The sequence below is a fragment of the Lontra canadensis genome, unplaced genomic scaffold (assembly GCF_010015895.1).
Source record: "Lontra canadensis isolate GAN:19392208 unplaced genomic scaffold, GSC_riverotter_1.0 scaffold35, whole genome shotgun sequence".
In the NCBI taxonomy this organism is placed as follows: domain Eukaryota; kingdom Metazoa; phylum Chordata; class Mammalia; order Carnivora; family Mustelidae; genus Lontra; species Lontra canadensis.
In genome coordinates, this window is record NW_022631029.1 from 7295023 (window position 1) to 7311118 (window position 16096).

At 57.9% G+C, this 16096-nt stretch overlaps 2 protein-coding genes across 17 annotated transcripts; both read right to left on the minus strand.

The window, feature by feature from the left end:
• Window positions 1-3269: 3269 nt before the first annotated feature.
• On the minus strand, window positions 3270-4817 carry TMEM89 (transmembrane protein 89). Its single transcript, XM_032867969.1, has 2 exons — window positions 3824-4817; window positions 3270-3460 (listed from the first exon to the last, which is right to left on the minus strand). The coding sequence occupies exons 1-2, from the start codon at window positions 4208-4210 to the stop codon at window positions 3275-3277; spliced, it is 573 nt and encodes a 190-aa protein (XP_032723860.1). The 5' UTR covers window positions 4211-4817; the 3' UTR covers window positions 3270-3274.
• Window positions 4818-5579: 762 nt separating this feature from the next.
• On the minus strand, window positions 5580-15453 carry SLC26A6 (solute carrier family 26 member 6). Of its 16 annotated transcripts, none has more exons than XM_032867978.1 (23): window positions 15355-15395; window positions 14728-14740; window positions 14539-14627; window positions 13299-13457; window positions 13078-13217; window positions 12744-12854; window positions 12029-12192; window positions 11658-11822; window positions 11427-11579; window positions 11014-11096; window positions 10782-10929; window positions 10413-10526; window positions 10191-10268; window positions 9792-9887; window positions 9473-9579; window positions 9253-9322; window positions 8198-8290; window positions 8011-8109; window positions 7506-7598; window positions 6615-6794; window positions 6368-6422; window positions 5954-6090; window positions 5580-5716 (listed from the first exon to the last, which is right to left on the minus strand). In XM_032867978.1, exons 1-23 carry the CDS (start codon window positions 15375-15377, stop codon window positions 5702-5704), a joined length of 2385 nt encoding a protein of 794 aa, XP_032723869.1. In that variant the 5' UTR covers window positions 15378-15395; the 3' UTR covers window positions 5580-5701. The 16 variants fall into 16 exon arrangements, with proteins under 16 accessions (XP_032723869.1, XP_032723868.1, XP_032723866.1 ...); XM_032867977.1 differs by having other exon boundaries at window positions 14539-14630; XM_032867975.1 differs by lacking the exon at window positions 15355-15395 and having other exon boundaries at window positions 14728-15067.
• Window positions 15454-16096: the final 643 nt, after the last annotated feature.

Sequence of the window (16096 nt, forward strand, 5' to 3'; positions counted from 1 at the left end):
CGGTTTTGGCTTTTTCCATTATGCTCCTTGACCTTCTTCCAGGTTTTCCTCACTGCTCAATTCCAAAGCCGTTCCCATATTTTTAGAGTTTGCTACAGTAGTACTTTGCTCTTGATACCAATATCAGTATTAGTTTTCAATTGCTCTCATAACAAATTACTTGGAACTCTATGACTCAGAACACAAATTTGTTACCTCACCATTCTCTAGGCTCAAAGTCCATCATGGATCTCATTAAGTTAAAATCAAGGCATCAGCAGGGCTGTGTTCCTTTCTGGAGGTTCTAAGAGAGAATTGTGTGTTCTTGATCATTTGTGTTGTTGGAAGGATTTAGATCCTGGTGGTTGTAGGTCTGAGGTTCCTGTTTTTCTTGCTGGCTATGTCTGGAGGGTCATTCCCAGCTTCCAAAGGTCACCTGAATTCCTTGTATTTTGGATGGTGGAAGGTCCCTTCTACCATCTTCAAAACCAGGAACAGAGGATCAAGTACATCTCACAATTTAAACCTGACCAAGTCAGCTGCCCTCTTTGTCCCTTTTAAAGACTCATGTGATTACATTAGGCCCAAGAAAATAATCCAGAATAATCTCTCTACCTGAAGGTCTTTGACCTTAATTCCATCCACCAAGTTCTTTTTGCCACATACTGTAACATAGCCGCAGATCCCATGGCCCTCTTTTTTTTTTTTTTTAAAGATTTTACCTATTTATTTGATAGACCAAGATTACAAGTAGTCAGAGAGGCAGGCAGAGAGAGAGGAGGAAGCAGGCTCCCCGCCGAGCAGAGAGCCCGATGCGGAGCTCGATCCCAGGACCCTGGGATCATGACCTGAGCCGAAGGCAGAGGCTTTAACCCACTGAGCCACCCAGGCACCCCCCCATGGCCCTCTTGAGGGGCCATTATTCTGCCCAACACGCCCTCACTAGGAGGTACTGACCTCTCCTGCTCCCCAGCCTGCTCCTTCTTACTCTCCAGAGCTCCTTTTTCCACAGAAATTCTGACCATCTTCTAGTTCCTGGATAAGGCCAAGGTCTGTCCCCACCCTCTTACCAGACTTGTCATTCTGACTGGGGCACTGTCTCCTACTCTAGTCACCTCATTCTTCAGGTGCCCACAGTTGGCCCACGTCTTCTCCATCTTGATAGGCCAGCACACCTCTCTGCAGAGTAAGTGCTTTTTCTAAACTGATTTCACCACCACCACCGCCCTCCCATTTGTGAGTAAGTAAGGCGGAGCCCTTTCTGTTCGGGATCTCACTGGATCCCGGTATCCGCGATGGAACTGGCAAACAGTGGGTGCTCACTGAACCTTGTAGAATGTAGAGATGGGCCTAGCAAGAGGCTGATGAATCCTAAGCTTCAATGCCCTTCTCTTCCAGGCCTTGGGAAGACTCCCAGTAGTGTGTCCGAAAAGGCAAGTCTTTTTTGTGTGTTTTTTTTTTTCAAAGATTTTATTTTTTTGAGACAGAGCACAAGTGGGGAGAGGATCAGAAGGAGAGGGAGAAGCAAACTCCCTACTCAGCAGGGAGCCCGATGTGGAGCTCAAACTTAGGACTCCGAGATTACAACCTGAGCCGAAGGCAGATGCTTAACCAAATGAGCCACCCAAACACCCCAAGTCTTTTTTTTTTTTTTACACTTGCAAAATGAAGATATTCTAACTGCATTCAGTTAGAACCTCTGTCTTTTCCCACTCAACCCCTCCACCCTACCTCTCCTCTTATAGGGGATACGGAAGAAGTATAATTTGGGGGGTTCAGGCAAAAGGAAGGTGGGTTGGGGATTGTCCCAGCAGACTCCAAGAGGGAGATTAGGATGTTTAGCAGGGAGTCAACTAGTTATCTAAGGGAGGGAGGGAAAGGGTTGACCAAGGGCAAAAACTAACTGTGATGAGGTGCTTCTGTGGCTGAGCTAGACCACTTGGCCGGTCTGCCCTCTCAGTGGCGGCAGCAGGCTGGGATCTGGGGGCCGCAGCTCCAAGTCAAACTCAGGGACACACTTGGTTTGGGTTTAGAGAGACCCAATGTAGTTTGCTCCACTCCTGCATGTGGTTAACTAATTGTTCCTGTCCTGGTACAGGAGGTCCCAGGAACCTCCTGACAGATCAGAGCTCCTGGTCAGGAGAAATACAGGATCCTATCGCATTTGCAACCCTAGGTGCCCCCACAGCGCCCAGCGCTAGAAAAATTGTGGGCCACGAAAAGAAGTTTTGAAATGTCTGGGGAGCCCGAAGCCTATCCTGGAGAAACTCCTCCAGATTCCACAGCTTCTATATGAAGGTAAGTTGATGACCGTTTTCCAAATTTGAAAACCACCCAGACCATTGATGAGACGTCATCAATAACAGGTTAGGAGAGGAATTTTCTAAATTATCAAAAACTAAAACACGAATGCCATTCAACCACGTTAGAAGAAAGACTGAGTTCTTTTTCTGTTTTCTGTAGAGAGTATGTCCCCACTATGTCAAACCCGTCATCCTATATGGAGGTTTTCAGAGTCGGCAGCCGGGGGTTCAGAAGAACACACAGTCCAGAAACACGTCCGGACATCACCGCAAGCACATCATTGGTCTGGATTTTGCATTGTAAGGTCAACTCTTTAACATTTGTAATCTCTCGTTTCTTTCCTCTTGTGAATGCACCTGTTTCTATTTTTGAATATTCTTTTTCTAAAACAGACCTTCAACATGCACAGGTCTCAGTACCCACTCGGCCTGGGTTGTCTGCAGTAGAAGGAAGGGAAGAGGGGGTGAAGTTCAGCCCTCATTCCACTTCCAGGGGACTTAGGGCGGGGGCTGCCCAGGCGCCAGACCATGTTTGGGGCTGCCACAAGGATGAAGGCAGCCAGGGCTCACCCTCCAACCACCGTCCGCCCCCCTACCCAACTCTCTGCATCACCAGCTGGGAGCCCTCATTGACTCAGCCAGGTTGTCACCTCCTCTGGGAAGCCCTCCATGGACTACCCAAGTCTGCCCTGATGGTCAAGTCTTGTCCCACCACACTGGAGCCCCTGAGGAGCCCCAGAGGAACAGCTGGATTTGTGGGTGAGACCTTAGGGAAGAGGGGTCTGTTGGTAGGGGCAATGGAGCAGTGTGAGCCCATTCCATCTTCCCACCCATCCTGGACACAGAGGCCTCCAGTCTGCTGGCTACAGAAGGAAAAAGGGGACACAGGGTCCAGGCAGGCCCGGAGAGAAGACACACACACACAGGCCTAAGGCTGGCCCAGAGCCTTAGGCCATCCTCAGGTCATCAGGCAAAGGGAAGCATATGTTGGGTCACCCACTCTGGGCGGATATCCCCTTTATTGGGGTCTTCTGTTGGGTGGATATACGCTGCAGGTGGCCCTCGATATGGACCAGGAGGGAATCCAGCATGTGCAGGACCCCAAGGAGCAGGGCGCGGTCTGAGATGGGGGTCCGCCGTTTCCAGGGTCCACTCGGGTTAGTGGTCACCTGCGGATGCTGAGGAAGGACCAAGAAGCAGGAGTTAAGAGCAGAGGGATAGGGTGGGGGTGTGGGGAGGGGCAGCGATGAAACCGGGGAGAAGGGGATGGGAAGGGAGATGGTGATGGTCAGCGAGGGTCTGCCGTGGGCTAGGGTGGTCACAGGGGGCTGGATGAGGGATAGGGATAGTAAATGGGTGGACAGATGGGGGCAGAGTACTGGCCACAGGGAATGGTCAAGGGCTGATGGGTATGGACCGGTGTAGGGGCCATAGGCTGTGAGCCAAGGGGGAGAGGACGCAAGGCCTGGGTGGAGGATGTGAGTTCACAGGGTGGGAGCGGAGGCAGGAGGCTGCGGAGGACCAAGCAGCACTGTACTCACCTCGGACTTGGTGGCCTGGGAGCGCCGCCGCTGCAGCACCGCACGGCCCATCATCAGCATCATAGTGGTGGTGATGGTGACCCCAGCCACGGGGTAGAGGCGGTTCATCCCCAGGCCCATCCAGTGGCCGGCACAGCCCAGGCTGCCCCTGCAACCTTCCAGGCTGTTGGGCTGACATCCCCAGGGCTGAAGATCCAGCCCCACCTGGTACCACAGGGGCCGAGACCAGGCCTGGGAGGGAGCTGGCATGGCCAGCAGCGGCAGCAGTAGCAGGAAGGATGGTGCGAGCAGCATGGCGGTGCCAAATGCCCAGATAGAACCCGGGTGCCTGGCAACGGGCAAACACCCCTCCCCCAGCAGCAAGCTGTGGGTTCCAGCAGGATCCATGGCCTTTCAAGGAGGGGCAGCCTGGCCAGGCAACACTGCTCCCTTAGCCTCCCTCCTGTGACCCTGCTGGGCAACACAGTCCCTTCTCTCTTGTGTGACCCTGTTTTGTTTCCTTCAAAGTCGTTCTAACAATGTGCAAGTTCTTATTTGAGGTCTGTCTGACCTCCGTTCTGGCCCAGAAGTTTCCCTTACCCAGTATTTGCCAAGCGCAGCACAAGCCAGGCACCGTTCCTGTGGCCGGGACATGGCGTGTCAGAGTGGATTAAGAAGCCCTGACTTCCTGGCCTGTGATTCTGGGGGGTTGGGGCAGGGCAGAGGATTCATGAACACAGAGCAGGATGCCGCCGCCACAAACAATAAACACTGAGCTGGACAAGGAGCACTTCGGTGACAGGAAGGGCAGTGCGGCCTCTGTCCACTGGCCCAGCACTGAGCAGGGTGCCTGGGCAGTACCTGCGGAAGGCAGAGCTCCCGGGCTCTGAGCAGGGAACACTGGCCTTGTTAAGAGCATTCCTTGGCACGGCCTCATCAAATACTTACCAAGCAACCCACGATGTGGGAATGGTGACATGACCATCCCTGTTATTCCACCACGGAGACCCAAAAGATTCTAGGCGCCCCCCCCCCCGCCTCCTCTCATTCAGGGCTTCAGCTGTCCCAGAGGAAGGCCCATGGCCGCCCACTGGGCGACATGCCCAGATGCTGACCTTTTAAGGTAGAAGTCAGCACATGCTTCTGGGTGGAGAGTGACCTGCACAGCCCGAGTGACCTAATGATACGAACAGACTTTTTTCCCAAGTAAGTCAATCCTCCACATGCTTGCTTCTTGACACAGGCTAGGAGCACCTGTGGACACCTCGCTTCCCCAGCAGGTTGCTCAGCTTCACTCTCCGCCCTCCAGGGGCTGGACTCACCGGGACCATTCCTGAGAAGCAGATTCCACAGTCTTCCGGCTAAAGACACAGGCGCCGAAGGTTGTGCGTGGCTGGGGAGCGTGAACCTGGGGTGCCCCCACCCTGGCCTTGGGCCCCATAACTCTCCCTCTGGCTCTTTATTCTCCCACCTGACTCTGCCCTTCCCAAGCCTTCCCCCCCAACTTCTGACTCCAGCCCACCATGTTGGGGCATAAGAAGGGTGTCAGGAGCCAGGGCTGTGGATCACTGCCCACTCCACCAAGCCCCCACCAAGGCACAGCAGAGCCTAGTGGTAGGCAAACAGGTCTTTATTTCTGGGGCTAAAAACATGGATCTTTCCCCAGCCCAGCTGGTGCCGGTCTGACTCCAGTGCCCCATCACAGGCCCAGGCCTATGGCACTGAACTTGGGAATCCCAGGACCTCCATCCCTGAGCTGCGTGTGTGTGTGTGTGTGTGTGTGTATACGGAGGGGACTCCTGGGTGACATCTGGAGGCAGCCCCAGGGCGGGGAGTTTCTCACAAGCGCCTGGTCACAGCCTCCAGAGGTGAGCAGTGGTAGGCAGGGCGGAGGCATCGTCAGAGTTTGGTTGTCTGAGTAGGTAGAGAGGGAAGGCTCCAGTCAGTTTCCAAAAACACACAGCAGCCCCGTCCCCCAGGACAGCGACCCCTGCCCCTGGGAGCAGCTTCAGTGGAAGGAGGGAAGGGGTACCAGTGGGTCCACTGGGGGCAGAGCCATTCAGAAAGGGTGGACTTCCTGGAGGTGGGGGTCAGGGTAGGGACAAGCAGTAGACAGACAAAAAGAGCTCAGGGAGCCAGAGGCCGGCTCACCAAAACAGGGCTGGCAGGGCTGGACCTCGGGTGCTGGAGGGCAAAGAGCACAGCATCGTGGACAGAAGCAAAGAGATGCTGCTTAGTGATCGATGCATCGAAGAAGTGCCCAGCCTCAAGCTGGGAGACCACAGGAGCTGCAGGCAAGGAGTAGGTCTCCCCTGACTTGCGGAACCACCAGGCACGTCAAGCCCCCAAACTCAGTCACCAGAAAACCCTGACCCATTTCACCCATGACCTCTATGCCTGAGGTTACAGCTAAACCTCCAGTCACTCCTGACCCTTGACCCCCGCCTCCCAAGACCCCTCTGACCCTCAGTCTCAGAGACTTTTCTTTGTGCTGCTCGGCAGACTCCTTGGCTAGAAGAGCCCCACTCCCCGACCAGACCCCTTGTGCCGTTGCCCCCCACGCACCGTGGCAGGCGGCCATGTACACCTCCACCTCGATCTCTCGGAAATCACGGAAAATCTGCAGCCAAAAAGTGGGGGCTAGACTCAGAGGGAGGTTCGAGGACTCCGAGGAAGGACTCTGGCAGGTTGAGGTGGAGAGAGTTTTGAGATGGAGCTCAGAGGGGCTCTTGGATCTAGTTATGGGGTCAAGAGGCTTGGGGGGGCCTTGTCCTCTCCCATGGCTCTTCTTAGGAGCACCCCAGCCCCTTACGTTCTTCAGGCTCTTGATGCACACAGTGTCCACAAAGGAGAGGGCACCCAAGTCCAGGATGAGGCTGTGGAAGTGTGGCTGAGGCAGGCCCAGGGCCTTCAGTGTGGACCCGTTTGCGGCCTTGGCATCTTCTTGACCGCTGGCTGTTGTATCCTCTAGCTCTTTCCCTGCGCTCGCCTGCTAGGAAACCAGACACCCTGCAAAGGCTGCCCGTGAAGGGGTGATGGCAAAGAACACAGGCAAGGGCCACACAGGATCAGATGTGGGACCCCGCATGCAAACACCCGCCTATATGGGACGTGCAGGGGACATGTGAAAACCTGGACATGGGGGAGCCTCTTGTATATAAAGACAGGAGGGACACATGGGGATGCAGAGGAGAGGAAGCCCAGACTTAGAGAGCACGCAGAGATGTGCATATACTGCTCTGTTACCTCCCAGGCCCAGGCCTAGGGATGCTTAAAAAGGTGGGGCGCTGGGCGACGGTGCCCCATCCTCAGCCAGCCAGGGTGGGGCGGGTAGGGGGCCCAGGGACATGTGAGCACACACAGTGTGGCACCCCACCTGGGTCTCTAGTTGAGCTTGGTGTCCCTTTTGATCCTATATTTTCCCCTTAACCCCAATTCCTTCTCTCTACCCATGAGCACAGACTATGGGGTCTTGTGGGCTCTACAAATTCAAGGTCTTTGGACAGCAGACCAGAGAGCCACAGGGAAAATCTATGGCAGATCACTAGGCCTCTCCCTATAGGGCACTGGACCCATCACAACCCCCCCACCCGCCCACCGCTGGCACGACTACCTCGAACCCACGGCTTTCCCCGCAGGATGAGCGGACCACTCACATCTCTGCAGCTCACGGCTGCCCCCTCTCCCACCAAGCCTCTCTCACCCTGGCCGTGGAGTCGTCCACATTGTTGCTCTCCACGTCTCTGATGTTGGTGTTGACTTGGACGGAAACAGAAGTGCCCTCAGAGGCAGCAGTCTAGGCCAGGGGAGAAGGAGGACAGGAAAGAGCTGTCCCGGCTATCATAGGACAGCCAAGCCATCCTAGTCTGGTGTCACCCCCAGGCTTTGGGCAGCTAGGCAGGCCAGGGACTAAAGCTTGGGACCCAGGGCTGCCAGGCTGGGGTCGGTGGGGTTTTGACCAGTTCCAGGAACAGCCAAGAATGGAAGAGGTGGTCCATGCTGTCACTGGCATGGGGGCGGGGACGAAATCGAAACTCTGCCCAGAGCGCTGACCTTGGGGAGCGGGGAGCTAAGCAGGGGCCCCAGGAGGGGGCATCAGGGAGAAAGAAGGGATGAGTGAGGCTAAGAGCTCAGGAGGCCAGGAGAAAGAGCATGTGGGTTCAGCAGCAGGACGGGGGCAGGAATCCCCGGCTCGAAGGGGCCCCTGCCTGTTTCTGGGGGGTCTTCTGCATCCGTTTCAGCTTCTGCTCCTGCTTCCTGAGCCACTTCTTCTTCTTCGAGATGAGGTGGTCAACGTCTACACCACACTAGAGGCAAACAACACGGAAGGGGATGTGGACGCTCTGGGGTGGGGAGAGGCCCTCTGACACTCACCTTGGGGACCCCGGGACTCACCCTCTTCTTCAGCGCATCGCTGTAGAGCTCAGCATTAGCGAAGTACATGGTGGCCGAGGAGCGGAAGACCTTCACACCTGGGACCTCCCTGGCCTGGGGATGGGGCAGGGTTGGAGTGGCTGAGCCCTCCACTCTCCTGGCTGTCTTGTTCTCCTCCTTCCCTCCCCCCGTGTGGCCCAGGACCTCCCCCCATCACCAAGCCTCTGCTCGCTGGCCAGCAAGGGCCCAGCCTGCGGCCCCTGCCCTCCCAAGATCTTAGGCCACAAACTTAGCCGTATCACCCTAACTCCTCGTCCTGCTCCCTACCCCTCACCCTCGTCACCCAGGCCCTCAGCCAGGCCTGTCAAAGCTTCCTCCAGGGCACCCTGTGCCCTCCCTTCCCATCTCCCCCTACTTCTGCCAATACCCAGGTCAGGCTCTTAGGGGCTTGGCCCCCTTGGGGCTCCACCGCCCACCCTGTGATCAGTTTCCTGCATGTGCACAGAGAGACCCTCCCCTGTTTCCACTCCAACAAGGGCTCAGCACTTGGGCCTATATAATGCATCCCACCTCCCTTTCCATCCTGCTGGGCTGCACCCCTCCTGCTCTCCCCTCACTCTGCCTAATTATACTATACTCAGACTCCAAGGCTCCATGTCAGCAGGAATGGGCTTGTTTTATTCCAGAACCCCACTATTAGGCATGAAGCTTCTCAGGAGGTAAACGGACAACTGGGATGTAGAACTCCACTGATCAGGTCAGCAAAACAGCCTCCCCTACATCCTGATGCCCCAGGCTCCTGCATTCCTGCCCCAAGGCTGCTTGGCAGGATAAGGCTTATACTGCTGGCTCTAAGACAGACCCCTCTCCCGGCTCCCCGGTCCCTCTCTGTCCACTCCTCTGTCCTTTCATAGTTCTAAGTAGGAGTCACGGACCCAAATTCCTTCCTTAAGTTCCCAGGACCAAAGCACCCTCAGCCCCCAGGGTCTTTGCCTGATGCATAAAGGACTAACAAAGGCCCATTCTACCTCCGTCCCACCCACCAGGCCACCCCCTGCCTAGGCCCTGCCACCCACCTCTGAGTATTCGGCCACATCTTGGTAAATATCCGTGTCTGGCACCTGCCCCAAGACAGAGTAGCGGGGCCTGTGAAGGAGAGAGTGTGAGGAGGGGATAATGAGGGGGTACCAGGGAGCCTCGGGCTACCCACGAGATGTGGGAAAGCCGGGGGGAGCCAGCGTGGCCTTCACACCACCCACCCCAGCTGGGATGGGGGGACCAACAGGGAAGACTCACAGCTGCGTGCGGAAGACCACGAGGAGCAGGGAGAAGACGACGGCGATCGCCAGGCCTAAGTCCAGGTTCAGCAGGATGGTGGCCACAAAGGTCACCAGCCAGATGAGCTAAAAGAAGGAGGCAATGTGGCTAGGGGAGTAAGAAAAATGAAACTCCGCCCTGAGCACTGACCTACAGTGGTGGGGTTGGGGGGAGGGCCTCCGGGAGCAAAGCAGGGGCCCTGGGGGCGTCAGGGAGAAAGGAGGGATGAGCGAGACTAAGAACTCAGGAGGCCAGGAGAAAGAGTATATGGGTTCAGCAGCAGGATGGGGGGTCTCACCAGATCCATTCGATTTGACTTCCAGAGGGAAGGAATGTCGGTGAACTGCTTCAACATACCCTTCAAGTTCACGATAATGGCAGCCGCCAGCACAGCCTGGGGGAGGGGTGGGCGTGTCACAGTGGCTGCTGAGAGGTACCCAGATGCTGACAAGCCTGACCACCCAGCAAAAAGCAAGACTGATGCTGGCATAACCCCACATGACGCTCACGGCCACCCCTGAGCCAAACACCCTGGATCTGAACCTGAAGGGTTCTAATCCCTGACCCTCCACTCCAAGTTTCACCTGAGAGAGAGCTCAACCTTGAAAAACAGGTCATGCACCACCTTGTATTCCTGCCCCTTGCCCCTGGCCTGGCCAAGTCCCTCAAGCCTGGCTGGCTGGATGTGGCCACTCACCTTGGGCAGATCTCTGAAGAGCTCCCCAAGTTTGACGATGATAATGAGGATGAAGAGGGAGGAGACAGCCCCAGCCACCTGCAGGGTGGGAGTGAGCAGGGGGGTGGGGCGGGGGTGTAGGGGTGGCGGGAGGAGCTGGGTGGGATCGCCGAAAGCTGCGTGTGCGCACGCGCACAGATGCTCGCGCAGGCGCACAGATGCTCACCCCTGCCCAAAGCCCACCTGTGTGTTGCCTCCAGAGCCCTCCTGCACCAGGCTGCGGGACATGGAGCAGCTCACGGGGAAGCACTGGAAGATGCCCCCAATGAGGTTACTGAGGCCGAGAGCCACCAGCTCCTGGTGGAGAAAAGTGCAGGTGTGTAGTGCCTGCTGCCTGTGCCACTCTGTCTAGGCCTAGGTGTCCCCAACCTCCATCCACACTCAACGGCCTCCCGGGCTTGGCTGCCACTGTCCCAAATGCTTTGCTCTCCCGCCCTCAGTCCCCTGCACGGCCCCAGCATGTCTGTTTGCTATTTCCCTATGTCCCACCTGACACTCCACACCCCCTGCCCCCAGGCCCTGGGGTCTCCGTATACCCAGCTACCCCCAGACCTGGTTGCTGTCCACCCGGTAGCCGTGCCTCAGGGCGAAGATCTTTCCCAGAGAGATGGCAATGGCAAAACCAACCACAGCGATGGTGAAGGCATATCCCACCAGGCTGGCGAACAGCTGGGGGCTGGGGGCCGCTGGGGGCACCAGCCTGTGAGGGGCATTTGTGAGGCCAAAGGAGGGAGCCGGCCCTGGTCCCCCAGCCCTCACTGCCCGGGCAGGGGCCAGAGCTCACCCTGCAGGGATGTCGCCCACAACATCCACCCCAAATCTAGACTTCAGGCCCACGCCGTAGGAGATGCCTGTGGCCCCGATGAGCTGGGGAGAGAGGACAGAGTCAGGGGAGGGGTTCTGGCATCATCAAGGGGGTGGAGAAACCTCTGTGGGGGTGAACAGCGAGGCCTGAAGCAAAGCCTTTGGCGGTTGGGGGCGGCGGGGGAGAAGTGGGCAATGGGGTAAGCTACACCACCACCCTTTGGGGAAAGGAGACGATATCAGGGTCCAGAAGGTACCAACATGGGACCTTCCTGCTGTGGTCACACCCCATCCTCAGGAACTCTCTCCGGTGCCCACTCCAGCTGGTCGTTAAATCCCGGGGGTGCCCACTGGCCAGGATGTATCCCTCCCCCCCCACAACAGATTCCAAACCGTGAGCAGCTCCCCAGGGATCGGCATGGGCAGGTATCGGTGCAGCTTGTCGCTGAGCAGCTTCAGCAGCACTAGTACCACCCCTGACACCAACGCAGTGACCACCGTGCCGACCACACTCCGAGGCAGCAGCGAGCAGACCTCCAGCACTGTCTGAGGGGAGGCAGGGTCACCGGCAGCACTCAAGGTCGTGGGGCGCACCCAGCTGGCCCTCCTCCTGCCCGCACTCACATAGATGAGGGATAGCGGCCCAGAGCGGCTGCTCAGCTGGAGGCCAAACACATACTTGAGCTGCGAGACGAAGACCTGCACAGATGCAGCTGTGGTATAGCCTCGGACGAGGGGCTCCGACAGGTAGGTAACCACGAAGCCGAAGTGGACCAGACCCAGCCCCACCTGTGGGGTGGCCAGGGGCCATCATGGGAGGCAAGGGTCAGGGTCGTCAGGTCGGCTGCAGCAGAGCCCAGGGCAGGGGGTGGGGGGATGAGGGAGCAGCCAGGGGGAAGAAGAGGGCAGGGATGGGCAGACCCTGAGGGGAACTGGCAGGGGAAGGTCGGAGGGAGGGGCGGGGGGGGGGTCACGTCCCCCCGCCTGCTCTGCACCTGGAAGAGGCCGACCAGGACGCTGAGCGTGGAGGCCAGCTGCACCCGGAAGTGGTCTCTGGCCACCTCATCCACGGTGGCGTTCACACCCTGCAGGAAGTTCTCATCCGGGGCCAGGGATTCTGTCACACTGCCCACCATCACAGACATGACAGCAAAGGTGCCTGCAGGGGTAGGTCAGGATGGGTCTGAAGGGGACAGGGCATTGACCTACCCTGGAGCCCTGCCCTTAAGGGGAGAGATCAGGAAACAGCTGGTTCTAGACAAGTATCTTCAGACTACGTCAGGCAGATAGATGCTGTGCTGATGGTCAAGTATGAACTCTGAACTTAAGGACTCTTGAGGGTGGCTAGGAATGTTGGTCCGCATCACCTTCCCTGCCCCACCTGTGTCCATCAGCCCGGAATCACACCCCTTGCAGAGGTGAGATGGGGAAAAGGGCTCAGCCTGCCTCAGGCTGGTCAGGACTCTGCTGAGTTCTGGACCCTTCGAGCTGCCTCACCCACCTCCTCTTGGAGACAGGAGCTGGAGCTCTCCTGAATCTGTGTCCCCACAGTCAGAGGCCTAGTCCTGCGTGGAAATGACCGTGGACCCAGCACCAATGTTGTCGCCTTTCCTAAGTTCCCTTGTCCCTCCCATTCAGCCCTCCCTCACCCTGTCCTCCACAGGGGAAGGTGGACATCCTCCTGTAAGGCCCGAGTCTGGCTCCACTCACCCACGGAGATGTGCCGGGAAGTGCCAAACAGGAAGTAGACAAAGACAGGATAGAAAGAGCTGTAGAGGCCGAACACGGGGGGCAGTCCAGCCAGGAGGGCATAGGCTAGGCCTGGAAATGGAATGGTAGCAATGGAGGCTTGGAGGCCAGGGCCTTGAAAAGGATGAGAGAATCCCAACCCTAGGTCATGGGCCACAGTTCCAGGGGCAGCGCTCACAGCATCAGATTATGGGGGTGGACGAGACCACAGGGCTTCTGGCCCAGGGCCTTGAAGGATTGCAGATCACCCCCAGCCAGGACTCAGGGTACAGCCTCCGGGTCAGGTAGGGCTCACCCTGTGGGAGCTGCATAATGGCCACACTCAGGCCAGCCAAAAGGTCGCCCAGGAGCCAATCACGCAAGGGATACCGGGGTAGCCAGGACAAAACTGGGAGGTACTGGAACAGAAGGGCTCGGGCCCGAGCACGGGAGCACCTGTGGATACAATGGTAGGTATTGGGGACAGGGTCTACCTAGGTCCTGCCAGGGCCCCCAGACCCCCACCCTCAGCCTTACTGAAACCAGGTTCGCCACTGGTAGGTCCTGGTGGCTGAGGTCCGGTGCCCCAGCTCCTCCAGCTGTTGCTGGTTCATCAGTGGCCGCTCCACATGGTAGTCTCGATTCCTCAGCTCCATGGCCTGTGTCACAGGCAACAGTGCCTGTGTGTCCCTCCGTCTGGGGTGGCGAGACCAGAGTCACAGTGAGTGTACCCCTGGTCCAACCTCCCCCACACTTCCACCTGGGATTAGAAAGTCACCCACTTGACTTTTCTAGGCCTTAAGATCTAGGTAGCTGAGAGCTGGACCCACGCCCAGCCAGAGAAAATCTCTGAACTTTGGCTGGGAAAAGTCTCTCACTGGGCCAAAGTCCCCTATGAAAAGATGGCAAAATGAATACAATCCATACCTCCGACCCAGGTAGAGCTGCCCACCTGTGAGTGTGCTATCGGTCCCTATCCCAGGCTGACTATCCCCCTGACTGTGCCCCCAGTCCCTCCCCCAGATAATCCAGTCTCTGAGTCCCCATCCAGCTGCCCCATGAGCTCAGTGCTGTCTGAGAGCTTGCACGAGGAAGGGACCCAGCAACCAGGGGTCCAGTTCTTCAGTCAGGTTCCTCTTTTTTTTTTTTTTAGGATTTTGTTTATTTATTTGACAGACAGAGATCACAAGTAGGCAGAGAGGTAGGCAGAGAGAGGAAGGGAAGCAGGCTCCCCCTGGGATCATGACCTGAGCCGAAGGCAGAGGCTTTAACTCACTGAGCCACCCAGGTGCCCCCAGGTTCCTCTCTAGAGTGGCTCCCCTCTAAGGGAAGGAAAGTACTGGGGCTAAGATTACCCTTGGGCTTCCAGCCTGGGGGTCCAGGCTACAGACAAATTCAGGCTTGATCTGGGAAAGCCAGGGGATGGCTCTCACATGGAAAGGCAAGCCCCCACCTGAAGTGGGCAGATTTCCCCTCCAGAGATCCTACCACTAGGCTCTTTCTCCCGTAGGGAAAGCTCTCACCCGACAGGAAAGTTTGCACCAGCCAGGTATGTTCTGTGTTGGAGAATCTCTTATCCACCCAGAGGCTCCCACCTATAGGGGAGAGGGGAGGGAAGAGGGGGACCTCCCTTGGGAATAGGCGATCTGTGGGGAGGGAGTTCTCATTCGAGGAACCACATACTGGGAGGGAAGCTTTCTCCGGAAAGTTTTCACCTGCCAGGAAAACCAGGAAAGTTCTCATCCGCAGAATACTCTCGCCTAAGAGAAGCTCTTACCTGGCTGAGGCTCCCACCTGGAATGGCTGAAAGCTCTCACCTGGGAATAGATCCCGGCGCAGGAGTCTTCCCTGAGGGGGAACTCTCCCCTGCTGGGAAAGTTTTCAGGAAAGTGCTGTTCTGTGGGCTCTGACCTAGGGTTAGGATCCCACCTGAGGGGTAGGAACTCGCCTGGGAAGAACTTCTAACCTGGATGTCCCGGCTGGAGAAGGGAGTGGAGTGGGTGCAAGGCAGATCCTCAGAGACTCTTGGCACCGCCGTCTCACAGAGATCTTTGAGTACCCTTGCCCCTCCTCCGTGAGTCACTCGGGTCTTCTTAAAGGGCTCCCCCATTCCCCAGGCCACGTGCTTGGAGGGCGGGGTCTCGATCCTGGGCCCCTCCCCCTGGGAGGGCACCTCGAGCCCCTCAGTCCCGCTCAATGGTACAGCTGGGTGGGCTCGGGCCACCGCTATGGGCTCCTTGCGGCGACCTCCGGGCCTCAACGTGCCCAGCGGCTCACCTCCAGGGCTGGCTCTCCTCCACACTCAGCCGCCCCCTACGGCCCGAGGCTAGCCCGGGGGCGACGCTCGAGCGGCTTCCCGCACACCCCTCCGGGACGGAGGGTCGCGCGGGCTCCCGCCCCCATCCCCCGCTTCATGGGGCAGCCGCCTGCAGAAAATCTGCAGAGCTGCAAACCAGGGCGTCGCAGGGGGAGGATGCCTGCTCCGGACTTAGCGGTACCCCTTCCGAGCTAACCCAAGCCGGCGCCCGCACCGGGGCCACGCGGCAGCTCGCGGACACGGACGCGGGGAACCGGAACTGTGCCCTGCACTCACCCTGAAGCTTCAGACAGCCCCATGGCCAGCGGGCTGCCTGCTTGGTGGCGGCTGCTCCCAGAGCCCCGGCGAGAGGCCGCTACAGTTCGGGAGGGGAGACCGGGACTTACGGCATGCTCGGAGGGGCCAATCCCTGGACAGGACGGGGCAGGGTTGGGCCAATCAGCATGCTCGGGCGGGGCCTGAGGGACGCTGTTTGGGCGGTGCGAGCCCCGGGGCGTAAGATTTAACCCCTTCCTCCCCTGCGGCCTGGTTTCCGCTACCCTTCTTGGCTCGCCTAGTCCTCCCTGAGCCGGGTGGAACTTAGCTGAGACTAAGGATCCGCGCTCGGCTGATGGAAGCAACGGCCCCGGGTACCTGAATATGACAAGGCGGATACCAAGTCCTGGCTTCTCTCGGAGGGTCCCCGCGGGATGGGGAGGGAAAGCCCCCAGATGGGCTGCGTGGGGACGCTTCTGGTAACCACAGCCTTAGCTCTTCTTAGGGTATCCGGTCCCTGGGGCCTCTTCCGCCTCCCACTCAGGGCGTCCCCTTAAGACCAGGCAATGTCTAACACTGAAGGTGCTCAAAGCCTCCCTTCAACTCTGTACATCCAGACCTGAAGTGAGGCAGCCAGAGGTTTCCCTCCAGCACACCTGGCATCTGGCCCGGAAGGCTTGCGGGGAAGGAAGGCGATGTCCTGGCCAGCTGCAAGTCTGAGAGGCTAGTAGGGGTCAATGCTGTTAACGGGCTCAGGGATTGG

What these genes read in the sequence shown, in the direction of transcription:
- TMEM89 (XM_032867969.1), bottom strand. Translation starts at nt 4,210, where the DNA reads ATGGATCCTGCTGGAACCCACAGCTTGCTGCTGGGGGAGGGGTGTTTG. An exon ending in CCCAGGCCACCAAGTCCGAG is followed by an intron (nt 3,461 to 3,823) that starts GTGAGTACAGTG and finishes GTCCTTCCTCAG; the next exon opens with CATCCGCAGGTGACCACTAA.
- SLC26A6 (XM_032867971.1), bottom strand. Translation starts at nt 14,871, where the DNA reads ATGGGGGAGCCCTTTAAGAAGACCCGAGTGACTCACGGAGGAGGGGCA. An exon ending in TCCTGGTCGGCCTCTTCCAG is followed by an intron (nt 11,823 to 12,028) that starts GTGCAGAGCAGG and finishes GCCACCCCACAG; the next exon opens with GTGGGGCTGGGTCTGGTCCA. An exon ending in TGGACGACTCCACGGCCAGG is followed by an intron (nt 6,795 to 7,505) that starts GTGAGAGAGGCT and finishes CTGGTTTCCTAG; the next exon opens with CAGGCGAGCGCAGGGAAAGA.